This window comes from Prinia subflava, chromosome 7, assembly GCF_021018805.1.
Source record: "Prinia subflava isolate CZ2003 ecotype Zambia chromosome 7, Cam_Psub_1.2, whole genome shotgun sequence".
Taxonomy (NCBI): Eukaryota; Metazoa; Chordata; class Aves; order Passeriformes; family Cisticolidae; genus Prinia; species Prinia subflava.
Window position 1 is genome coordinate 26437654 of NC_086253.1, and position 26730 is coordinate 26464383.

The window sequence follows — 26730 nt, forward strand, 5'->3', positions numbered from 1 at the left end:
CATCTTCAGATATTATTTTCCACTATTATGCTTCTGCCATATTTTTTGTCTCCTTGTAGGAAGAGATGAAGCCCAAATATTTGCATAAATTCCAGGCATTTTCAATTGAGATATTTGTTTGATTTGACTCTTGAGGAAAAATACATGTGCAAGGAGCTGTTTTTGGAGCTGTTTTTGCTGTCATGAATGTGGTACAGTGAGGTCTCCTGTTTCTGTTTTGTATGGGACTTGGAACTTCTGAAACATTTACTTGGAGAGACTCATGTGAATCTATAAGAGTTACTTTTGCAAATTATTTGATTTTGATGTGCCTAAACTTTTGGAACTTCTCTTTCCAGTAAGAAATTGTCAAGACCTATTAATTTGGTTACACAATTTATAGAACTGCATAGGTGCTGTGAATTTAAAATTCTGTGTGTAGAACTCATTTGAAAGTCAGATTAAGAACTGTTGCAAAAGGTTTGAGTGTTGCCAAACCCATATGAAGTTTTTTATAGTTCTAAGATTATTTTAACACCAAATCTTCTGGCCCAGGCCTTATTCTTAAAGATTGCTGTTCATTTTCTTACATAAGTATCATGGTTATTGTCATTACATTGTGAACTTTTTTGGGGGGATGACTTAATACATTAATACATTTTTAAATTTGGTTGAGATTTCTAAAAGCTATTTAAAAAAGTTTTAGGTTAATATTTAATAATAATAATAGTAACTTTTAAATGCATATTACATTTACTTCAAAGCAGCTGTTTCTAAGCTAACAAAAATGTATTTGACATGTAAATTACTTGAAGCAAATCGTATCTTTTCTAAGTATTAGCCAGATTTCCTATCTGAAACCAGGTCTTAAAACATCAAAGAACTACAGGGAAGTGACAAGTTTCAAAATTCCTTCAGTGATTTGAGAGCTAAGATGGATGTTGTTTCAAAATTCCGGTCCCCTACAATGATTATAGTCTCATGTGCTATCATTCAGTATGCATATCTGTCTGAAAAATCAGAGAGATTTCAAATGATAGACTTTGCCTTTTTACCTGTTTGTAGGTGTAAGAACAGCAGGCATTCAGATTCTGTAAAGAATTTCTTTTTCTTTTAGTATGTACATGCATAAACTTGGAAAACTCACATTTGAAATAATAGTTGTTTTTATGTCATAACTACAAATCTAGCAGCTTGTTAATAGCTTAAAGTAGTGATTTGGTAATTGAATTGTGACTTACTTATCCAGACTAAAAAGTCTTTAAAAGTGTGTTTCCTGATGTCACCTGGCTTCTTTAAAACAGTGAGGTAATATCTTCAACAAAAAGAAGGCTTCATTGCTGTTGTTTAAGTTTGGAGGGGGAGAAATTGCTTTTGCCTCTGCTGTATTTTTTCTTTTCTTATACTAGAGAAGAAACCACTCTTGAGTCCAGAGCAATTCTGTAGTGAGGAATTCAAGACAGAGAAGATGATTTTTCCTTTTTCAGCAGGATTGCAAGATGTTTAATGTTTTGATGAGTATCTTAGTTTTCTCATCTTGTGCCTGAAAATTGATGATTGTTAACTGTTCTTGTGGTCGTTTTGTTGCATTATTAAGTAAGCAGCTATATCTTCCCAATTGCTTCAGCATTCACAATTTCTAATTATTTTTCCTTTGAAGCATCCTTCTACTGAAGCATCAGAAGAGCAGGCAGGATTCCTCACAGGCTTTATCTAGAGAAGGTGAAAATTCCATGCCTGTAAATAATTTCTGTAGGGACACCGGTTGTAGAGTTCTTTTTTGACTTTGTTTTTTCTTTTTTTTTAATTCTGGTTTTGTTACTATTCTAGGACTGTCCCTCCCTTGTGGATTTTATTTTGTATATTGTTTTAATTTCTAGGCTGAATTTTAGCACCTGAATTGATACTTCCCTTTGGAAGCTTTGTCTCCTGCAAATTTGGAAGTATTGGGTAGGATATTTGGCAAACAGCATTTAAACTCGGCATGCTTTTGGCTGGTGGTGGTCTGTTCAGCAGCCGTTTGGAGGCTGTACCTTGCAAATGCTAGCAAGTGTCAGAAAACCAGTGAGAATTAGGAGGGTTCTGCCAGTCTTGAGTTGAGTCCTAGGAGTGAGAAACTTTAAAGATAATCACATCAGTGAAGCTGCACTTGGTAAGTAAAATTCTGTCAAATTTGCATGTAGTCAGAGGTAGCTGCATGTTTGTTTGCAGATGGCCAGACCTTTGGGAAGTGAAATTGTGCACTGCTAGACCTAGAAATGACACTTAAGATTAGAAAGCTCTATGCAGGAAGGGTTAATATTGCTACTTAGTGAGCTGTATTGTAAATTAAGAAATTGCAAGGGTTCAAACTAAAATAACCCGAACTGATGATTTTTAGCTTTATATGAAAATGAAAGAAATATTCTTCTGCTATTACAGAGAAATTATAACTGCCCTTCAAATTTCGTACACCGGTTATAGTAGCAAAAGAAATGCTTTGAAAGTAAAATCCTTACACTGTGCTTTTTAGTAGTTTAGAGATTATTCAACAGCTGAAGCCTAGTGAAGACTTGCTCCAAACCTCAGTTGTTAAAATGTAAAGTCTCTGAAAGCATTTACAATATGTTTGTCCACCTGGTGTCTGTGTGCTGTCAGTGTATGAGGGCAGTGTATGTGTGCATTTAATAGCCACTTACCAATTTCTCTGCTGTCTCTTTTCTTCCCTTTTCTGTCAGTTTGAGAGCTGCAACTAGATACATTCAAACCAAAAAGGATACAAGTTTTTCATAGGAGTCACTGGAGAAATTGGGTTGTAGTGAATTCTGTGATCAGTTTAAGCCTTTAAAACAAGTTCACCAATCTTCTTAAAAATATCCTGTTGTTTAAGGAGGTGAAGAGTCCAAGTAGGAATTCTTGAGTTAAATTCTTTGGTTTGTATGGGGTTGCAGGTCTGACAAAATGATTTCTCTGTTCTATAACTGTTTTATTTTACTTCTATTTATTTCATTTTTATCTTTTGCTATGCTTCTTTTTTCATAGAGGCCTTGCATATTTCTTTTCACAATCAACTGACGAGTAAAGTGCACAAATATGTGTGGGGTGAGGGGGATGTATGTTTTTTCTTGCATTTTACCAGCATCCAATGCCTGTGGCCATCAAAAATGGATTTTTACTTTTTTAAAAGAAAGGCAATTAAAAACAATCCATTTGCTCACAAAGAAATGAGATAGCTACAGGTTATATTCAAGTAAATGCATATTTTCCAAAAAGACTTGTTCACTGTCACATTTTCATTTATGAAGTTCAGTGTGTGTCTTAAGTCTGTTGGCTCTTCCTAGCCATCTGTTAAGTTCTGTTGTCATCTTAAGTGTTTTAGTCTGTGTAGGCTTTCAAAAATACTTACTGACAGAGTTTTTAGAAATTTGATCTAAAGGATCAAGTATCACGGGTTCAATAACTTATGAGAATACAGTTTTTCAGTACCATTAATGTGCAGGCATAATCAGATGGAACAAATGACATTCAGCAGGCCAGGTTCCTTAGTTTAATTTGTAAAATGCATTGGGTGTACTGTGAGTTTTTTATGGTCTCTGGCTCACATGTTTCAAATATATCTGATTGAGAAGAAAATAAATACTATTGTCATTAATTTCCTTTTGCAAGTCATTCTGGACAGTGCTTCTAGAAGTATGTTCTTTTGACACAGCCATTATGATTTTTTTTTTTGTAGTAATAGTTTATGGAGTATAATACTTGCAAGTTTTTTGATGACTAGTTAAATTGTAATTTGAATTTACAATGCTCTTCATTCTCTTTCAAAAAGATAGTGTATGGCTGTACTTTCCTGGGATGATAATGGGGAGGGAAATTTAGGGTTAAAAAAAAGAGTATATAGGAAGAATTTTTTGAATTGGAGAGTATTTCTTGAACTAGAGAGATTAATTTTCTTCTTAATAGATAGATAAAAGAATGTAAAGAGAAGACCAAAGAAGGAATGCTTAGTGCAAAAGCTTTATTAGTTGAAACCAGATTAGTTCATCTCGATGTAAAAATTGTGTTGAGCATCTTACCTAACACTAGAGCAATACGTACTTTATGCGTAAGAGTTTCCGTGCATGTTTGAAATACCGTATGTGTAGCAAAGCCTGTGAGGCTGTGAGGTTCCTTACATGTGTTTCTCCTATAACAGGAGAGAGCCTTTCAAAGATTCGAAGAATAGGTAAGCAAAAGATTGCTGTCAGTGTTTGTTGGGAATTGGGCCTCTGATTTCAGTCTGTTCCCTTGGTGTCAAAAAGCAGTCAAAATTTTATTGCTTGCTTCTGCGCTGTGATGTAAAATAAAAATTGTGGGCATCTTAATTGAGCATAGCTAAACTTGGATGCTGTTGTAGCAAAGAGAAGGTAGCTTAGAGAAGGAACTCTGGAGTTCTTAATGTTTTCTTGCAAATTTCTTTGACATTGCTTTGTCTGAATTTTTATACCTCACTTCTCTCTTCCTTTTCTTTTCAAATTCTCTGTGTACCACTTAGAGCTGTGATAGCTCTTCGAGCTGCTCTTACACACACCTTTCTCAGGTGTCTGTGTGGTCTTCAGCATATGAAATTAGGATAAAATTTTGCCCGGAGTGTTAGCCTACTATTTTCATGAGACAGCAAAAGCAATTTAATAACTTGCTGTGATCAAAAGGGCTGGTCCTGTGCTCTTTCTTGTGCTAATGTACAAAAAGGTTATTCTTTTTTTCTTTTTAATTATCTACGGGTTTGGTGAGCTGGATTGGCACTCTGAAAAGTTACCAGAGACATAGGAGTATGTAGCTGAGAGAAGGGGATGGAAAGACTACTACCTTATTGCCATCAGTATCTTGAATTGGCTGTTTCCTCATTTTTTGAGAACCATTCAGTCCAAACAATACAGCCAGCCACTTATTTTTTTCCCTGGTGGTTGCTGAATGTCTCTTCCTGTCCCTGCAAAACACTAACAAAAAAACCCCTCCCAAAACACCAGAAAAAAACCCTCTCACTAAAGAACAAAGAAAACCTTTCCTACCTCTTGCTCTCTGTATCACAAAAACCTTGGGGCTTGAAAAGAAAAGGGTTCTGTTTTCTAGAGGTAGGTGTTCACTCACATCTGTATTTCAGAAAGCAATGATCAACTCTTAGAAGTTGAGATTTGAAAAAATGACTAAAAATAAGGATGACTTTTAGAGGACTTAAATACTTCTTCAGGATAGTGTCAGTTCTTGACTACTGTTAGACTGAAGTAATGCTAGTGCTACTGTACATTTTGGTGTAGTACTTTTTACCTTAATGGAAATCTGGTCATAGAATACCATGTAAAAGTGAGATGGATTTTGCTATTGAAAGGAGACCATTTCTTTTATAATTTTTAAATCCCCTAACTTTCTTCCCTTCCCTTTGTAATATGCCTATTAGTGGACACAGTTTAACTGGTCTGCAACAGTTTCATTTCTTTGTGCTGGTGTTTTTAATTCCCTCTGTAGGAAGTCTTCGGTCTTGCAGTTCATCAGACTGCTTTAGTAAAGTGATGCCTCCAAGGAAAAAGAGGAGACCTGCAGCAGGAGATGATTTATCTGCTAAGAAAAGTAGACATGATGGGTATGTCATCTTACCATGAGCTAAGACTGATGGAATATCTAAAGTTGAATAGCTGATATATCATGTGTTTAAATACTAATGGAAATGATATTGAAATTTGCTTGGTTTCTCAATGTGGAACCATAGCTGGTGATTGAACTGTGGGATATTGATAAATATATGTAGGTCCAGTTTGCATCTCACCTTTCCCCAGATGTACAAGAAGCTTGTAGGGAACTTCTCCTTACTCTAGTTGCCAGCTGTCTAAATACATACTTGTTGGTTCAAAAACAACTTTGAAGAGATACAGTAGTAATTTCCGATATACATGCATAAGATCTGGAATGGGTATTTTCATTCTCTAGCCTGTCAAAAAAGTGAATGTAGTTATAGTCCACTCAGTTCTTGAAACCCTGCTAGTCTCCATGTTATGTTGTGACTTGATACTGAACATCTAAGGGGAAATTGCCCAGGTAAGGTGATAGTCCGTGGTTCAGCAGTTATTGAGGCACTTCTCACTGGACAGCAGGAGCCAAATAAGTTATAGAGTGTGCATGAACAGTGTGTTCTTTTGGCATAGGTATTGGATAGCTGAGATCTCTGCAAGTGTTGGATTTCTAGGATGTGCAGTGTGTTGAGTCATTCAGAAACCACTGAATGTGCTCCCTGTGTGCAAGAATCACTATGTGGGCTAAATTCAGAACTTGAGGCAGTATAGAAGTGTACACTCCTGCATGATAGATGTAGGATTGTTCTGATGTGGAAAAGTGGCTTATACAACTAGAAAGTTTGCTTGGCACTGCATCAATCAGTAGAATTTGAGCTCTATTATATTCATGTGTTACTGGTGTCTCAGAAAACACATGCTTCCATAGCAAGTACCTTCAGGGAGGTCAAAAGAGGCATTTTTCTCCTAACTGTCAGCCTGAAATCAGGCTGGATATTCTGCTTTTTATACTCTAGCATGAGTAAGAAAAATACTGGTAGCCAAATTAAGCCTCTGGTCATGCCCCTATAACTTCATTGTGTTTAATAGGGTTGCACAACTGTAACTGCACTGGAATTTATTAAATGATCTGTTGATGCAGAAGAAGGAGAGTTAAAATCTCTTTCATTGCTTTGTAACACTAACTAGAACAAAAAAGCAGTTCGTGTTCTTAATATTTTTTGTTGCTTTTCAGAAATAATGAAATATAAAAGCTAAATAGTTGATAGAGGACATTACAGCTTATTCAAAGATAGGCATACAGTGTGGAAGCAATACGAGAACAGATTGTTTCTAGAATATAGAGAGGTTCATAAAACTGAGCTCTACCTACCTTAGCCAAGACACTGATGATAGAAAAAAGCAACCCCCTAAAAAGTAAACTTGCCTGTAAGTAAGAAATACTGATATGTGTAATTACATAAGAAAATCATAAAAACCTGAATTTTTGCTCTATGAATACTAGATAGTCGTTTTTAAGAGCTTGTCAAAAATGTAATTTGAAGGATTTTTTTTAATATCTGCCTCGCAGTTTATAATTAATGGATCTAGTCTTCTTTTGACTGCCATGTAATTCTTTATTGAAAGGAAGACCTCAGCCTGCTTTTAGAATTGAAAGAGAAACCAGATCTGCTAGTCATGAACCATGCATGGGGTAGTATCCTCTGATGTGGCTCCAGTGTTTATCTGAATGACTTCCTGAAAAGGTTTTTGGGCTTTCTCTGCTTCCCAGAGTTTTTTTTGTTTGTTCGTTTGGTCTTCAAGAAAACAGTTTTTTATTTCAGCATGACTGGCAATATGAAATTATGTGCTGGACATTCAGCCTGGTCTTGAAGCTGTATTTTCTTTCAAGGGAGGATTTTTACCCCTGTAATCTTCTGCGAACAGGTTAGTCAAAAAGCAGTCTCCTACTTCCATGCTTATTTTGTCAGGTGGAGTTCATACCTGTCAAGTTTGGGTTTTGGATCAGACATCTCAGTTGAGCAGAAATCAGTTTGAAATCAGGAAACTCTGCAGCAGTGTCCTGTAGCATACCTAGTTTGTAAAGCCAGGTCTGCTTACACTGTGTGCAGAGAATGCTATATACAGTAAAACAGTATGGACAGTGGAATGCCAGTTCATAGGGGCTCCTGGGCCCAGTTCTCAGATTCTGGTTTAGAGACAGACTTTGTAGAAGCTGCCTTCTAGTAACTCAGGATAAGCCTTCACAGGACACCAGTCTGTGTGGATTCTGTCCAAAATGAAGAAAGGCAGGCAGTGTCTGAAAACCTACTCAGTCCTCTCCAGAGGAGACTGTATTTCCTAACAGAAGTGATTTGTCGCCTCAAATACTTAATATTTGAGTGGCATAATTGTTGAATGCCATAATATTTGAATGGCATAAATTTTGTATGTTTCTCAGTGACAGTGGCATACTTATAGGGTCAACATTAACAAATTCAGTAATTGCAAGTCTCCTGTTTGTTCTCAGTGTGAAAATATTGGGTAGTAATCCAAAGATTTTCAAGGGATGTCACCATTAATGGTGTTACTGCAGCTGAGACTGAATGTTGATGATTTCTCTTGGTTTGTCCATTAAAAAATGTATTTATTTTTAATCTGTAATGGAGTGTTTTGTTGGGTGATATTTTCAGTCTTTACTATTTTTGATTCATTCCTATAATCTCTTCAAATCTGATAGTAATGTTTTTAGATATGCCTTCTTCCATAAAGTTTCTTTCAGCAGGTCTCTATGCTGAAAGAAAAGATAGTTTCTTAAGACTTTAAAGTCATAAACAATGTCTTACACCCTTAATTCCAGGCAGTTAGGAATACAGCCTCATCTCAGAAATGCATAGACAACTGAGGAAAAATATTTATAGGAACAAATCTAGTTGTGCTGAAATTATCTGGAAATGCTGATCTAGTGCATAGACTGATTATGGAAGACTCCATGTTCATTAGTGTTCCACCCTTACATAATAAGAACTTGAATTCTCTTAATTAGTCTTCATAGCATCACCATGAACCGTGCATGAATGCAGTGTTTCAGTGGGAAGGAATTTCTGTACCAGATGATGTCTAATAAAAAGAACTCGGTGTTTTATAGATAACAGTAAGATTTATCTTGCCCTAAAGCATAGCTGTTGGAAGTAAACAGTTGAGCATGTGCTAACCTGAACAAAATGAGTTGAAGACTTTGTATTTTTATCTCAGTATCAGTCTTGACTTTATTGTAGTTAAAATGGTCACAGTATAGAGTATTCACAAAACAGAATTAAAATTACATTTTCTGTACATTGTTGTTCCATCATGGTGTTAAGCATTTTCAGATGCTTAAAGCAAGATTCATGTAAAGATACTTGCTAGGTAAAATGATAGTTCTCACTGGGTAATTGTCTTATGCTGCTTATCTGTTACACAATATCTGACCAAATAGGGAAAAATGAGCTGTATAATATCTTACATTTTGACAGTCTCATTTAAAAACTAATTCTACTCCTTATTCTGGAATGACACGGAGGGCAAAAGTCTTGCTGTAATGGGTGTTGTCACCCTAGGAGGATGAAAACTAGGAATACTTATCTGCTTCCCTGAAATTTATGTTTTCAAACAATTAGATAAATGTTTTCAATCAATTTACCCTTATGTATGAAGGTAGCACAAAAGGGCCTACTAGCATGAAAAATAGATTTTCTTTATTGAATAGTAAACTCCATACTCCGTAGTGGAAAAATGTAATTTTTGAAAACACAGGGTCATTAGCATGGGGTGTACTAACTTTCAAAGTTTTCAAAACCTTTGGTTTTGAGTTGGTTTGGTTTTTGTTCTGTTGTTGCTTACTAACTGGTTTGGTTGTGCCTCATGCAGACCATCTGTGATCCCAGCTGTCATAGATATGTAGATCTTTTGCCTTGAAGTAGGGATTTTCAGGTACACACAAGTATAATTTTTCCTTTTTTGTAGCTTTTCGGTGCACTTCACTGAAACTGGACATGTGACTGTCAGCATGTGTGTTGTTACACATGCTCGTTAAGTAAACCTGATGAAGTTCCAAACATTTTAACAGTTTAGAAATGATTGTAAGTGTTTAAACAGGGAGACATAAGGTATATTCATTCATAAAACTTAACAGTCAAGTAAGTTGGTCCTGAGAGTTGCTTTAAACATTTTTTGTCATGTCCTGCAAATTACAAAACATGTCATTTCCCATCCTTCTGTTTCTACTACAGTTTTTATGAAACTATTGCTAGAATCATAATTGTGAGTGAATAGATAAGGCATTATTAAAATACTTCCATTGTGCTGCATTGATGAAAATTCTCAGCCAAAATTTTAAATTAATTAGTATTAATGGAAGTAGTATGGGGTATCTTCTTCAATCAAAAATCGGCATGTTTTGAAATATAAATAATCTGGAAGCAATTAGTTACTCAGTTCAAAACTCAAACAAAATTCAGTAAAGATTTTTACTAAGTTCTGGTTACTTAGAAACAAAGCTTCTGTTGGTGAATTTCTTCATGTCTTCATTCAGTAAGCACTGACCATCTGAAATAACCAGGTTGTAAATCTTTGAGAGCTTAACTTTTGACTTACCATAATAAAATGTAGCTTTTTTCCCCTTGCCTTTTTTTTCTCTCCTCAATGGATTATTACCAGCTTCCATCATGAAGAGAACATTTGTGTGATGTAGGCTCCATGTTTTCACTGATCTTGGTTTGAGTATTCTGGAACTACACAGCCCAGAGTTGCTGGAGTGGGAGGGGCTGCTGGTGGAGCTTTAACCAACTCCAGTACAGGTGAAACATGCTCAGTGCAGTAGGTGGCCCAGCTTTGAAGACTGCAGTGAGTTGAAGAGAATTGCCCTTACCTTGTTCTTTTTGCTGGCAGCAGCCATCAGCTCTTACAATGACTTGCCTAGTCACCCTGTAATAGCTGGATGGAATTTTCATGCTTCTGCTTTCCCACCAAATCAGTTAGGAAGAGAAGAAAATAATTTGGAAAATATGTGGATGACCGTGTATTCAAAGAAGCATGACATGCCAGACACTTCATTTTAATTTTTTTTTTTTGTTGATGCTTGCCTATAGCACTTCCAGTTACATTTACATTGTCTTACCTTTTTTGCTGGTATATTACAATTCCCTAGCTCACATGAATATTTTAAATATAAGTTTAAACACGGATGTTATGAGTCAGCTATTAGGTCATGATGGAGGTGTAAGCATCTCTGAGAAAATTGTTACATTTTGATGTGGTTAAGTAACTGAAATCACTTTTACAAAATTCAAACAGGTTATCTCATGATGCTTTTGCCCTGCCCTGTCCCACATTCTTTCCTGTCTCTAGCTGACAAAATGACTGTTAGAAAGAGATAATTAAAAAACCCCCTAAATGCACCTTATTGGGATATTTGTTACAAATAACTCGTGTATTGCTGTCACTGTCCTGACAGTGTCATGCTAAACTAAAAAAGATACCATTTTTCAAGTGAAGGTTTTTCTGAGTAATAGTACCTTCATGTGTGTTTCATCTGAGAGGGAAATACATACCTATGCCTGTAGGTAATACTTTTTTTTTCCTTGCTGTTCCTGATGGATATCATATTATGATTCAGAAATGGAAGGATAATTGTAAAAACGAAGGTTCTGAGTTTGGTATTGTCTGGTAGTGACAGGTATAGCAGATACTCCAAGATAAAATTGTGCATGCACCTTTCTAACTGATGGTGGAGAAAATGCCTTTTAGCAATCCTGTTTCAGTGCCAGTATTCTTTGACAGTGTGCAAATTCTGGTACCAAAAATACCAGGTGTATTTGCTCTTCCTTTATGGAAGGCATCTTTCTGAGTTTCTTACTTTCCCCCTGTGCCTTCCCTGCCCCCCCTTTATATTTTTTCACATCTGAGGTGTGGCTGACACTGCAGTTTCTTCTTACACACCATCAATATAGAAGCAAATTACGAAGCAGGACTTGGTTGGCATAATGGTTGAGCATCTGTTTGAAAGTACTGGTCCTGGTCATCTTGAGGAAGCTGTGAGCCATTGGGATCTTGCTGTTTTAAACTCAGATGTGTTCAGTAGATGTTTAGTGCTCCCAAAATATCCAGATACCTACCTTGTGCACTCTGGCAGTGTATTTTTCTGCATAGCAAGAGATGCTGTCATTAGAACAAAGACAAGGCACATCATCTTGCAGTATATACTGAGAAATTCCACAGAGATGAGGAATACTGCAAGATATAAAATGGATATAAAATTCCAGATGTGCCTGGAAGTTTGTGTTTTTCTCTTCTGCCGATGTGGTTCTTGAGATAATCAAATCTGTATTAATCATAGTTCAGTAGATGTAGTCCTTGAAAATGCCTTTACTTTGTGCCACCAGATTGAACCAAGTTGTGCTAGGCTGAGTAATCTCAGGTACTTGTCTACTTACTTGTTTGCATCTCCCCACTCATCTTGCTTTACTAGGCACTTTAGAGATTAGGAGTCTCTTGCTAGTAGAAATAGCTGGCTTGGCTAGGCTAGGCTGAGAAACTCATTTAATGTTTGGAGTAAGCAGGGAGAGAAAAGGGTTTGTCTTTATACATGAGATGACTAATTCTGGTGCATTCACCATGTATAGTCTATTTTATTATAAATGTGATACTGTGTCACCTGCACTGTTAATGCCTGTCTGACTAATTAGCTTATAGCAGAGAGTGGGATAGTTCAAGATTATATCCCTTTTGACTTTATTTTCTGAATTTGTAAACTGGCACAAGCTGGAATATCTGTAGTTGGTTCTGGTTTCTCAAAAATTAAACTCCAGTGGTCAGGCATTGAACTTTTTGAACAATCATAAGTTTGAGGTGTGAGCATTTTCATTGGAGCTATTTGGCTGTATGTTGGGCACATGGACTTAATAATTAGTACTGTTATTTTCTGCAGTTCCTAAACTGTGACCTTAGCCTTAAACACAAGTGACTTTAAATCTCATATCAGTTTTCTGAAATTCTTCTGCTATGTGCAGATGCAGAGAATGTATAAAAAGGGCTGTTTTTCTTTCTTGCTTACTGTTCCTATTACACATACTGCTGGCGCTGATGTCTTGTTTCAGACTGCAGTATTTAGCTCTGTCATTTGTAGATGCAGGAAACCTTTTTTTCTCAAATACCTGAATGACTTACAGCTCTGTCAGTAAGTCCGTTTCTTGAGAGTTCCTTCTTAAATGCACTGTTCTCATACTGGCAGCTTAACGTGTTGATGATTTACATGAACAAGCAGGGCAAGGCAATTGGTTATCATCCCTTTGTAAGAAAAAACATTGAGTCTTGTGATAAATATCTTTCTTTGTGAACCTCATTAGCTTTGCCATGTCCTTGGTTCCAGCAGTACTCTTACAGACTTCTTGAATAAAGAGAATAGAATAAAGATGCTGACTGGTTCCTGCTACAGTTTCCAACTTGGTATTCTACTTGGTGTTTGTCACGTTTGTTTGTGACAAAAAAGGGGATACTGAATAATTAAGACTTCTGCCAAAGTGGCAGAATGCCTCCTTTCTTTGTCTTGATTGCTCTGAATTCAGAATAGCATAAAACTTAGTGGATAGTCTTTTATAATCACAGTTCATTCTGCAAGTATGAAAATGTTACAAGACCTATTAAAAATAAAGCTTATTTCAACTCAGACTTACACCTTCCGGATTCGTTCTTTACTTAGTGAGTGATGCTGTCAGTCTTTTCCTTTGCAAATTCAGTAAAGCTTATGCAAAATAGGTAATTCAAATAGGAAAAGAGTGTTTTCAAAATGAAAAAAAACCCAAAAAACCTAAAATTGTGGGTATGTCAGTATGTATTTGCAACACATATGGCTGACATTTCTATGCAGTGTTCCGGTTTGTTGCAGATCAGTGTGTTTCAGTACAGTGTCAATTTTTCATAAGAAATTTCCTAAGAGCCTTATTTGTACTTGCCTTCCAATTAGCAATTTATCATTTTGTTCTGATTAGTATACTTTTCTAAAGGCTAGCTGCTTTAAAGGAACTATGACAGTAAACATGAAATATTTCTTTGAATTCCTGTCAGAATGACCCGTGTGCTGTTAACTTCTAGCTACAGTTCTTCACAGCTGATAGCTGAGCTAGGTGGAGAATAGTGGGATCGGTGTACTTTAAGCTCATAAATCTAGGTGTCTTTTAGCTGTCTTTCTAGAAGGACAAAACAGTGATGAAATCAACTCCAAAGTAATTTCATTATTCAAATGGTTTCAAAATTCTCCTTGAACCAGTTAGCCGCTTCATTGTCTTCCCCCAGCAGGATTTGACATTGTGAGAGGAAGCTCTGCATGCTTGGAACACTTACAGAGCTGTTCTTGGCTACCTTCTCTAGACTAAACCATTTATTTGTTGCTCTTTTCAGCTATTATGAGCCCAAGCTACTGAAGAGTGGTGGAAAAGGATCAGAGAATGCATATGCAGCAGTGGATAACTACTTGGACTGCTGAGTCTCTTTCCTCTAGCAGGCACAAATGATATTGTCCCTGTTTCAGAAGGTCTAACTGGGGGAGTAACCCTTCAAATTCTGTCATGTTTTCTGTGCTTTAGGTGTTTCAGACACTGAATTTGTTTCCATAGAGTAGTTAAAATTCCTTACACTTCTTGTTGAATGAGAAGAGCATTACCCTGCTGGTACCCTGTGGAAGGGGGCTGCCTTTTCAGATGGTTCTTTACTCCATGATGAATGACATTCCTTGAGTTACTGTCAGTGAGGACTTCCAACCTTTTTTCTGGGCCTCTTTTGTGTTACCAACTTACTGGCTTTAGAATAATATAAGTGTAGGTTTGTCTCTTTTGGCTTTTATGCCGTTTGTAGAATCTTTTCAAGGCAGCAAAAGGAGTATTTGCAGTTTTCTTTAGTTTAATAATCCAAAGTGAACAAAGTGCACCTAGAGGTAGGACCTGTGTTGACTGTGACATGGAATGACTCTGGCCTTAGACCCACAGCTGGATTGCAGCCCATCAGTTGACTGTGGTAACTGGTGGGGTAAGGCAAGGCCTTACTGTGAACTTGCACAGAGCAGTTTGGGGTTGAATTTGGACTAACCTGTATTTGTTTTAGGGGAAGGTCATTTACATGGGTAATGATTACGAATCAGTAGAAGTATGACAGAGTGAGCAAAGAAAGTATTTAGCTTCAGTGATTCTCAAGCAGTGTTCCAAATGACTGGATATGAGTACAAAATGTTGAGTAAACTGAAAGGAATAATGTTTCTGCTATGAATAGATAGCTGTTGACGAAAAGATTGCTTTTAAAAAATATTGATGAATTAATTAAATGTTTGTCTTTGTTTTTTCAAAGTATGTATAGAAAATACGATTCAACTAGAATAAAAGCAGAGGAAGAAGTCTTTTCAAGTAAGAGATGCTTAGAATGGTTCTATGAATATGCGGGTAAGTGTGAAATGCAAATTTCCTACCAATAATTTAATTTATACTGGAATATGAAAATTGCATTAACTGAACTTTCAAAAGACTGAATATAAAGGATTTTGTGTAAAAGTCTTAGAGAAACTTTTCTTTATTCTGTGTGATTCAAGATGGAAGAGTTCAAGGTTCAGTTTTGTCTTTGTCTATATCCTGTAAAAAGAATGCAGAAGGTGTATAATGTGAAATGTTTTGAAACGTGTACTTTAATATTCAAATCTGCAGTTGAAGTTGTACTTCTGTTGAAAATGTTCTTGTGTCTGTATCATCTGTATCGTCTGCCATGGTAGTGCTACAGAGTACAGAATTAGCCTCAGAAGTGATCTGTCTTCAATTAAAAAACCCAAAGGGGCAGGGAGGTGTAGTAACACCAGTTTTGTTCCTGCTGAATCTGGTGCTTAGCGTTGCAAGCAAAGAAGGGAATGAATTCAAATATCCCATACTAGTTTTATCAGATAGTTTTCCATCACGAGGTAAGGGAAGGTAGCCTGTATTATTTATTTTTGCCCTTGTGTATGAGAACTTTCTTCAGGCAGTACTTCTAGGAGTGTTAATTATAATCTGTGGTCACAGGAGATGATCCTTTATTAGTGAAGTTGATTGCTGTATTTGTTTTCCTGCACGTGTTTTCTGAAAGGAGGAATTTGACACATGGGGGAAAATGATCTCATGACTGTAAAGACCAAAAAGAAATGAAATAGATGTTCAATGTCATCTTGCAGTTTTCTGATGCTGTCTTGGATAACATGTCTAACAGCCTGTTCTGTTTTGTCTACTTTTTAAACATAATGAAGAGTGACTTAATTTGATGTAATAAAACATTTTTTCTCCTAATAAAATTATAAAAATGAAATTAAATACTTTGAGATCTCACTTGTCTGTGGCAGTCTGTGAGAGGAGATTCAGACACATTCAAGCCAAATCTAACCTGTTAGATTATCTGCCTTTCTGACCAGCTTGATTTATTTTTTCACTCTAGCAACAGGCATGACTCATTTTTGTCAAGACTTCCATGGAAAGAAAGGATGAAAGGAAGGCTGTTTGTGAAAAAACTTTGGGGTTTCCACTGGGTGCACACACCAAGATAAAATACAGAAAAGTGGAGAGTACAATTCCGTTTACAGTATTGAGTAACATTCTAAAAATGGAATTTTCAAGGAATAGTCTCTTGTGTTCTTGCTTCATAAGTCTTTATGTATGCAGACAGCTGACACTGCATTTGGGTTTCTTTCCTTCCCTTGGTGTGTTTTTGCATTACAGAATGAGTCTTTTAAAAGGCTGTTGTGTACACTGAGAATTGAGATGCTGTTATGAGAAGATGGGAAAAGACATTATTAAACTTTGTTATTTTTAGAATAGATCACCTAATAATAAAATACATATTGATCTTCCCTTTATAAATCCTGTTTTTCTTGCACATGTGATTTTTATATTGGAGGAGAGTAGGCATTTAAGCCTGTATTTTTTTTCAAATGAGCCGTTTTAGACGTGAGTCAAATAATTCTAACAAAATAGTTCAAATACTTAAAGTGTATTTAAAAATAGAATAGCACAGTACAATTCTTAATGCTTGTATAACTTTTTCAGACATGCTATAGAAATTACAGATAGCTTGATTTAAGGCCGTGTTTTATTAGTAGTGCATTTTAATAGCATTTATATTTTGAATATTTTTTTCTTTTTAAGTAGGCAAAGAAATAACTGTAATTCATTATTTCCTTCCCGTTGTAGTTACTATGAGTCAGATGATGTGTGGCCATGGTGTAGCAATATGAATAAGCAAGATAACATTACATAAAGATAGCATAGGAGACAATGAGGAATGAGATTCTGGGAATGATATAATGTCTTACATCCTGTAGAGCTGTGCATCATTTTTTTTTATGTGATTTGATCTTGTGATAACAGTAGAGATTTCAGGGAATGAGTTTCACTAGCTATCGTCCACTCATTTAAGTTAGTAATGTTATGTGTGTGTTCTGTTAGTCCTAAGTGCATTATTAAAACTCCTACTAATTTACTCTTCCAAGATTATCTCAGTAAACAAGAAAGATTGGCAGGGATGAAAGTTGTTTTACAGTTTCTCTGTTTTCAAAGGTGAGATAAAGATGTAAGTGTATTCTGTATTACTGATAGTAAGTGTGAAAATATTTATTTCATGTCAAAACAAACAAACTGAAAGTTAGGTTGCTCTGTGTGATTGCACTTCTTTTGTGCTGTAAAGGACAGGCTATTTTAATTTTTAGAGATAAGTAAAATACATTTTATTTGCAGGCACAGATGACATTGTAGGGCCAGAAGGTATGGAGAAATTTTGTGAAGACATTGGAGTTGAACCAGAAAATGTAAGTTCAGAATCCGTTTTAAAAATGCCTCATCTGCGATGGTGTACATGAGCTAGTCTTACAGTCTTTTCCACCAAGAATTAAAAAATTCTTGAGAGTTTAAAAAAAAATTCAAGAAATATAAACCATGGAGGTCTTGAAACACATTTGGGAATACCTTGCCTTTACTTTAGACCCCAGACTGTCAACCTGTAAAACCTCAATTTTTCTTCACTGCTACCCTTTCTGTTTCACTTTACCTCCAACCTTCAGTCTCCCCAGAAAATTCAAGATTTAATATATCAACTAACAAACAAGTAGTGTTTCCTTTGGGTTTTCTAGGACAAAGAGATTTCAAATATTATGGGCAGAAGTGGCACAACCATTATACCATTTAAAAAAACAAATAAGGAATCCAAATATATTTATAGATACATATTCTATATGTGAGGTGTGTATATTTATATATATATATATATATATGTAGAAAACAATTGTGCATTTTACAGACTTTTTCCTAGTGCCTAATTTTTGTTCTTTAAATGCATTTGGAAGTCCTGTGTTTTGCAGAATTCATAGAGCATCATATAAGTAAATGAGAATTGTGGCTTTGAAAGATGTGCTAGAAAATGAGATATAATTTGCTAATTTCAGAGTTTAGGAGAATAATAAATGTTGTGATTTATGCAGACATTTGGATATATAAGCAGGCATTCTGATTTCGCATTATAAGTTGTACAGAGCTTCACTAACCATGACTAGTTAATGGCTGAGTTGCAAATTTAAATGACTTGATTGTTTTTTTTTCTCTAGGTTGGTAGGGTCAGTTATCCCGCAAGTTTTTCTTTCATGTATTTGTCAAAAGTGGTTTCTTAAGTTGATGAATAAGAGTATTATTATCTTACAATATTACTTGATCTGAATTCATTTTTTGCTTTGGTCTTCTGTGTGAGAGGTGAAAGAGACTGTTTCCTTTTGGGCAAAACTGAATCATTTATGTGTCAGCCTATGTTCTGATGTGTTAGTTAATTGATGTTAGTTCATCTAGATTTACTTATCATCTGCTTGAATTGTGGGATCATTATGAGCTTTCAAATAATTGAATTTTGTGAATTTCATGAACATCAACTGATGTTCATTGAGATGAGAGTTTAACAAATGTAAGGTATAACTTGTCAAACTGATACTGAAATTTTGTAGTTACTTTGGGAAACCCTTTCTGTAGCTTTTGCACCAACTAGTCTTCTCCCCATTGTGCTGCTCATGAGATGAGTGATAACTTGGGTAGATGTTCTTTCTATATTTGCACTGTTACCTTCTCTTTGTTTGGGTTGTGTACAGGTTTCTCACTTACAGGGGTTTTTTAACTTCTAAAATAGTGTAGACAATTTTCAGTTCAGTTCTGAACTTTCCACTCACAAGTAATAGCATTTGTAGCCTACTAAACAGTGGTTATTTGTAAAACACATGGATCTTTTTGTTAAATTCTCAGTCTCCATTTTTTTTCTCTTTAAAACAGGTAGTTATGCTTGTGCTGGCATGGAAGCTGGATGCACAAAACATGGGCTACTTTACATTACAAGAATGGTTAAAAGGAATGACATCACTACAGTAAGTGCCTTGAGAATTCTCTTAAGTTTATTATAGTAAATACAGCTTTTCAGAAAAAAATCCCACTTTACTGTTTTGACTCATAACACCTAAAGCAAAGAGCTCTGCCATGGAGTAGGAGTCATACGTTCTTGGCCTGATTCATTATGGTATGGTCAGAGACAACTTGAAACCTGACGTTGCACATTTAAATACAGTTGGATTAAAAAGTCTGCAGTCTCAATAAAACACAAATGTCATGAGGTTTGACACACTTGCTGTCCACAAGGACACCTGTCTTTGTTGCTGGATTGCACATATCTTTTAGATATTGGTATTTTAGAGTGATTTAAAACACTGAATAATATGAACTTTTTCTGTAAATTGGCATTGTTCTTTCTAAGAGTTGCTTTCTCCAGTTAAGAGTTTAATTTTATGGCAAAATTAACATAAATAAAGTTGAATAGACATGTTCTGTAGAGAGCTGGAGAAAGAAAGAACTGTTTTAACTTACCTTCCAGAAGAGAATTACTGAAACGGTGTACGAAGTTCTCTAGTTTCAGGAAGACTTCAGAAGTATTTTTCACTGCTTTGATTTGCTGTTTGTTTGCCATGCATGGACAAGCTCTTAGTTTTGTCTGCTGGAGAGTGCATTTTTACAAAGCCAGTCAGTCCCAGTGTAAGACTTTGCTGCTTGATCTCAATTTGTTTCACATTATGGGTTTAATAACGCATTTTATGCAGGCATACTCAAAATCAAAAACATGCCTCTGTACAGAGTGATGTGTTTTGAACAAGTTAATGGGGATACATGTTAGAGATTCTTTCCTAGAACATAAGACGTCTTGATAAGAATGCAGACTCTAAACTTACTTGGTGCTTGTTTTGTAGGTGTGATACTACAGAAAAATTGAGAAATTCCCTGGATTACTTGAGATCTTTATTAAATGAGCCTACCAATTTTAAACTTATTTATAGATATGCCTTTGACTTTGCACGGGTAAGTACTGTGCATTGAAATTACAAATTTTACTGTCATAAATAATATTTCAAAGACTGTGTACTTCTAAGTTTGTTTTTCTGAAGGTACCACTCAAGATTGCTTCTAACAAATGGAACCATTTGTGTTCTAAAACTGTATATGCAAGATGTCAAAACTGGAAAAATGCATAGTGGTTTAGTGGCATGTTTTGTTACATCTCTGCCTCAAGCTACTTTATAACTTCAAGGAAATCATTTAGGCCCCATTCTGTTTCTCACTCTGAATTTTGTGAGCATAAACTTATTTAAAACAGGAGGGCACTTCACACATTTAAATAGCTGGTGAAAATGGGTAACATGATAAAAGGTAGATGTGATATAAATACTGATTCAGAGGATTGTTGGAATGGTTTCAATGATGTTTTCAGTATTTATTAAAGAATACCCTAATATCAGTCCTCCCACTATAAAACATGCTTTGGTAAATGGAACTTATATACATAAGACTATTCATACTTGGAGGGAGTAATAAGAGAACTTTATTTTCTGAAATAACATTTTGAAATAGAATTTGGACATATATTTTGCTAATGTGTTGGAATGTGCTGAAGATTTAACATAGAAAGGTAAAACTGAACTTCATATTTCAGTACAAAAGAACTAAAAATACTAAGAAAACTTGCACCAAAAAAGTAACCTGAGAAAATGAGAAAAATAAGAGGAAATTGAACTGATAGCAGTTCTGATAGTCTTTCATTAGCAACTCAGATTTTTGGTACCTCAGTGCTTGCTTCATCTCAGCATTCAGATTTTTGGTAGTTTATTTTTAAACAAGGAATCGTGCAGCTAGGAATATAAAAAATTGCATGGGATTAGTTAGTATGAGAGGAAAAGAAAAGCTGTATCAACCTCTTAGTTCCTCCTTTGCCGTATGAACCTTTATTCTTCCAGTTTTACTCAATGTAAAATGCAAAGGCATTGCCTAAAAAGTTCAAGATACTGATGAAATATTTGGGATAGAGAGCAAACCTGTGCCAGCTGATGGTCTGTCAAAAGTAAGAACAGACACATAAAAGGTGGATAGTGTGTGTGTTCTTTTCAAGAGGTACCAAACTGGTGTAACAAACAGTGGTCACAAAAAAGAATTTAAACGTTGAGACACAGGTGCTGTGACTTCATTTGTGACAAAAATCCTCTGCAGATTATAGAACTTCCAGTCATTGACATATAAGCTGGGGAATATTTGGCTAATATGATTATTGAACTTGCCATACTACAGACTTGGGGAAAGTCTGTAATAAGAGAATGGTTTCCAGTAAGAATAGAAAAAAACAAAGACACTATTTATAGATGCTAGATTAAACTGGGCATAATTTTTTTTCAGAATAATTGAAGTGATTGATAGAAAAAGCCAATGGTTTCACATTCAGAAGATTGTATAATTTCTGTCCTAAGGATAGTTCTTTTAGGGAAGTGCTCCATGACAAAAAACGACTTGTCTAAACTTCTGAAGTTTTAAGAGAAAATTTTTTGAAAGAGTCTGTTGATTTGGCATTTAAAGTTAGTTTGTGAATAAAAATGTCATCAATGTTTCATGTGGCATGCATTATTTAAGTCAGCATAGATTTAAGGAAATAATTTAAAACACCATATGTTGAAATTAAGCAAAAATACATTCCTCAGTCCATGTTTGCTCTTGTTATTGCCAAGTTTGAGAACATACAGATGTATATATTACATGGCTTAAATAGATCTGTAATGTGAAATATTAGGGAGAAAAATAGGAAGGAAGGAAAATAGGAAGACTAAAATCATCAGTGCAAAACAAATACTCAGAGAAAACAGAGTTTGTTAATAAATTCTTTCAACTGTATCCAAGGAATGTAAGTGTCTAGAATGTATGCTCAGAATGCAGTTGCATCATCTGCCATGGCAGATGTGCCATTAGGCGGTTGGAGGTGGGTAGGAAGGGATTATCTGAACAATTTGTTCTGATCAGTCAGAGAGAGAGAATGTAGAAATGTAACAATATAAGGCATGAAAAACCAGTGTGGCCAAAGCAAAGGCAATAGGGCCTGAATTCATTATTACTTGAGTGTGTGGGAAGAATTCAGAGTATAAACAATAGGTAAAATAAAATGTGTTCTGACAGCGGCATTATTTCTGCATACTCTACTATTTTATTTGTGTATTTGTGACAGAAGTGTAGATGGGCTTTGGAAGGAGAATCAGTTTTTAGAACTTTCTGAGGTTGGAAATAAGTGAAAGATTTATATCATATTAGTTCAAAAATGCCTTTGCAGTTTTCTTTTTCATCTGTGCTACTAATTGAAAAGCTTTCTTCATCATAGAATTTACTTGTTTTCTCTAAATCCCTCTTGGATTTAGTGCCCAGAATGCAAAACAGCTTCTCATGTTTTCAGAATTGCTGGTCTCCCCACTTTACTTTCAAAACAAATCTGCATTAAATTCTGTCTACACAATTTTAGAATTGAGGAATGTTTAGAATGAGATCAACATAACCTTGTGACTAGAGCATTCAATTGTTGACTGAGAACTGGGATCTTGCTCTGTCACATCCTTCCTATATTATAGCAGACAATTCAGTTATGATTTGAGCTTGGTTTTTAATAAAGATATGTATTCTGTAAAACACAGAACTGCATTTGTACAGGTGAGGCATAGGGCAAAATTCCCTTTTGTGGGCTGCTAGCTGTTGTGCAATGATCTGTTAAACCCTCCCTGCATCCAGAATATCCCTATATGGGATATATCCTGGTGGACAACATACTCTCCATGAGTCAGCAGTGTGCTCTTGTGGCCAGGAAAGCCAATGGTGTCCTGGGGTGCCTTAGGAAGGACATTGCCAGGAGGTTGAGGGAGGCGATCCTGCCCCTTGACTCAGCCCTGGTGAGGCCACATCAGCAGTGCTGTGTCCAGCTCTGGGCTCCTCAGGACAAGAGAGACATGGAGCTCCTGGAGCAGGTCCAGTGGAGGGCAATGAGGTTGGTTAAAAGATAGGAGCAGGGAGGGTCAGAGAATGGATCCAGGATCTTCTCAGTGGTGCCACAATAGGACAAGAGGCAGTGAGCAGAAAGTGATGCACAGGAAGTTCCACCTGAATACGGGGAAGAACTTCTTCACTGCGCAGGTGACCACCCACACTGGGGCAGAGTGCTCAGAGAAGTTGTGGAGTCTCCCTCACAGGAGATATTGAAGAACCACTGGGGTGCAATCCTGTGTCAGGTGCTCTAGTGTTGCAAGAGAGGAGCCGAGTATCAAATGGACATCAGTATGATGAGGTTTGATCTCCCGGTTTATTTCTTCTTTACTATATTTATGGGTTGCAGAATAAAAGCAAGTACAACTAAATGGTCGTTGATTGGCTAAAAGTTCATATGCTTATACTCTAAATAATTGTTCATTGGTCCACGTTTTTTGGTATATAGTCTTTCTTTGTTATGTCTTATGAATAGCATTCTGTCTTCAGCATCCATGAGAAGGCATAACAAGTTGCTACATATCTTCAGCATCTGCAAGGAAGCATCTGTGAGAGGAAAACTGAATTATTATGATTGCTACTTTCTTGTTAATTCAGGGCACTACAGGAACAGTACAAACTCTCATACTGCTCCCTGATAGCAAGGATTGTTCAAACCTCCTATCATCAGATTGTGGCCTTGCTCTTCTAAAAATTCCTCTACGCTCTAGGGTGACCCTGCTTGAGCAAGGGGGGGTTGGACCTGATGACCCACTGTGGTCCCTTCCACTTACCAATTCCATGATTCTGTGATACTCTGTCTTTTCTTAATTTAGACTGAGCAGTCCACTGTCATGAATACATATAGAGAACAAGGTCTATATTAGCTAATATTGAAATGTATTTTTTGTGATTTCATTAACTTGTGAATTTGTACCTCAGTGCTCTAACCAAGGCATAAAATTGTGGGGGTTTATGTCTCATCTTTCAGCAAAATTGGTTTAATTTTGTGGTAACAAATGTAGATGAATAAACTGCTTAACAAAATGGAATCATACACATATGACATGTGCAGAGGTTATGTTACTAAATATTTGTCACTGATTAACAAACCTGCTGGTACAGATGCTGTTGCTTTTACTTAGCAGAAACAACAAAAATTCAGCCCTTAAGCTTAAATATACTGTTATTACACTGAAGTTAAACTGGGCAGTCTAGAGAGGAGTCTCAATGTGCTAGTGTGTTATGTTCTGTCTGCTCATTTGATAATTTAATCTGAATTTCATGTAATCAGTTAGAGCAACAGAACACAGATCCTCCTTGGCTCACTGGCATAGTGAAGGAGGTGTGAAGTGGCCCTGGGTGTCTGTTGGCAGTGCAGGCAGTTGCAGTGCTAAGGCAGGGAGTGGGTACAGCAGTGCTGTGCTGAGAGGGGTGCCTGTGCAGAGGATATGTGCAAACGTGGCTGGGGCTCTGATGGCCACTGTGTGCCCAGGAGGTCGGAAGGCAGAAATGACCTTATGCCTCATCTGCCATAACAGTAATGTTTTATTGGGAACATCTGTAGAAAGCAACATCACCTATAAGGAAGGAAATTTTACTGGCAAGTTGTGTTTTATTAAAAAACACCATTAGATACTGCTGTATGTTATTTCTTTGTTAATTTATTTTGTCCATGAGTGAGCTGAGGGGGAAACAAAAAATCTGGAATTGATGCTCTGTTTTTCTTTTTGACCTTTTCATGCAGGAAAAGGACCAGCGCAGCCTAGATATCAATACTGCCAAGTGTATGTTGGGCCTTCTTTTAGGAAAAGCATGGTCCCTTTTTCCAGTATTCCATCAGTTTCTAGAGGTATGGAACTGGAATAGAGTGATGGGGTTTTTTAATGTCTTCTCTGATACTTTTAACTCGAGGTAGAATGAACAGTAAAAATGCTGTGTTCTGATTTAGGAAATAGTAGCCACTAAAGCAGCACGTGCAACTGGTTAGCTTTCCTTCCTTTTCCTCAAATTCCTGTGCTGTTAAGATTTGTGTAATGCAAAACAAACTGCAGAATGTTAGTTATTTGCTTATGGACTTTATTTTATTGCTGTATGTCTACCCTGTAAAAGATGTCTTAATCAGAAGCATGATTCAACACTAGTTTAAATACTTGCTGGTTTAATCCTTTTTAGTTTTAGATGGCACATACAGATTAAAAAAAATAATGCATTACAAAGTTTAAATCTTCTGTAAGAAAATCTGAATTTGAGACAGTTGAAAATACATTTCAGTAATTTCTGTCTCTTGCCTCAAGCAGCAATCAAAATACAAAGTTATCAATAAGGACCAATGGTGTAACGTTCTTGAATTCAGCAGAACAATTAATCTTGACCTCAGTAACTATGATGAAGATGGAGCCTGTAAGTACTACCATATGTTGATGTTCTAAAATAATTTATTTCTTTGAGCTTAATCCTTCAGTGTCCTTTTACACAATTTTGTAAAATACAGTTATTTGATCTCTCTACAGGGCCAGTGTTGTTGGATGAGTTTGTGGAATGGTATAAAGGAAAACAGATGACATAGGAGTTGCACAGCCACTCAAGAGTCACTGTTACCACAGTTATGTCAACCATTAGCCATAAACTGCTATTTGTATCAAAGTGCATGCTGCTTTTCTTGCACTGCATCCCTTTGACAGGGAACTTTTGATGTTTGCTATTTAACAAGCTAGCTATGCTTGCTGTTTAGCATTGTTCTCTTTGAAGGCTGCTTTGCATTTTGTATTTACACTACGAATTGGTGAACTTGCCAGAGTCTTCACTGTGATTATGTGTATATTGCTGTCTAAATTTTGTATATGTGTATAAAAAAAGGCTTCACCTAGGAATTATTTCTGCAGAAATGTATTGTAAAAATAATTTTGTGGCATATTTCTAATAATTTCTAATCATCATTTACATGTCTGTTGAAACTTTAGTTATTTTGTTTTTCTTTTGGTCTCAAATGTAGCATTTCAGACTTTCTGGACATAGTTATGTGAAGAACCATTTACAGTTTCAATGTTACTATTTGAGATGCCAATTTCTGAGAAGACATGCTGTGATTTCCTTCACCAGAATTCGCCAAACCTGACCTAATAGGAATGAAACATTGGTGTCTTAAAAAAAAAAAAAAAAAATATATATATAAATATTTAAACACTGTAATAGTTGTACATGCCACAGATGATTTCCATTCTAAGAAAAAAGTACTGACTTTCTAATGTTAAAACTGCAGTAGTCATTACAGGTACAAATGAACAAATTAAAGTACCTTTTAAAAATGGGTTTTAGACTTTTGTAAATTGCCTTTGGCATACTCCTTTTAATTTTTGGTGTACCAAGAGTGTTTGGTCTATGCTGTGATCTAGTCACCCAGTGACATTGAAAGTTCTAGCTGAAATTAGTGGTTTGGGGAATGAGGTATGCTAACCCCTAACACAGACATAATAAAGGTTTTGGGGATTTTTTTGTTTGGAACACTAGTCTTTGCAAGGGCCTCCAGCTTTGTGTTTCTAAGTACTTACAAATATGATACTGGAAAAAATACAATGTCAAATAGTCAAAATATAATGTTTTCTTTCCTGTTGGGGATTAAAGTTTCCTGGCAGAATGTCCATTGCAGGCAATGGGCATGCAAGACACCAGCACTAAATGACAGTACTTTTTAGTAGGGACCACTGCCTGTTACACTCACCTCTTTATTTGTGGGGGATGGTTCTAGTGATTATTTTGGGGAAAATGAGTGAATGGCATAATGTTTAAGTTCTGTAATTTTTGTCATGTTGTCTTTGCCTTACCCTTCTTTATTAAGTAATGTTAGTGTTGTTATTTATAAATAGGTCCTAAAG

General features: G+C 36.0%; 1 protein-coding gene across 6 annotated transcripts in view; it reads left to right on the plus strand.

Moving 5' to 3' along the window:
* The window catches only part of DCUN1D4 (defective in cullin neddylation 1 domain containing 4), a 38714-nt gene extending 12547 nt beyond the window's left edge, over positions 1-26167 (plus strand). For 2 of the 6 annotated variants that reach the window (XM_063401915.1, XM_063401918.1), the window contains 9 exons: positions 4151-4180; positions 5461-5575; positions 14856-14947; positions 17255-17325; positions 18824-18915; positions 19786-19894; positions 24603-24707; positions 25156-25258; positions 25369-26167. In XM_063401915.1, the coding sequence (XP_063257985.1) occupies positions 4151-4180; positions 5461-5575; positions 14856-14947; positions 17255-17325; positions 18824-18915; positions 19786-19894; positions 24603-24707; positions 25156-25258; positions 25369-25424 (773 nt within the window). In that variant the 3' untranslated portion in view covers positions 25425-26167. The remainder of the gene's footprint in view (positions 1-4150; positions 4181-5460; positions 5576-14855; positions 14948-17254; positions 17326-18823; positions 18916-19785; positions 19895-24602; positions 24708-25155; positions 25259-25368) is intronic. The other 4 variants (XM_063401916.1, XM_063401917.1, XM_063401919.1 and 1 more) reach the window with 2 other exon arrangements.
* Positions 26168-26730: the final 563 nt, after the last annotated feature.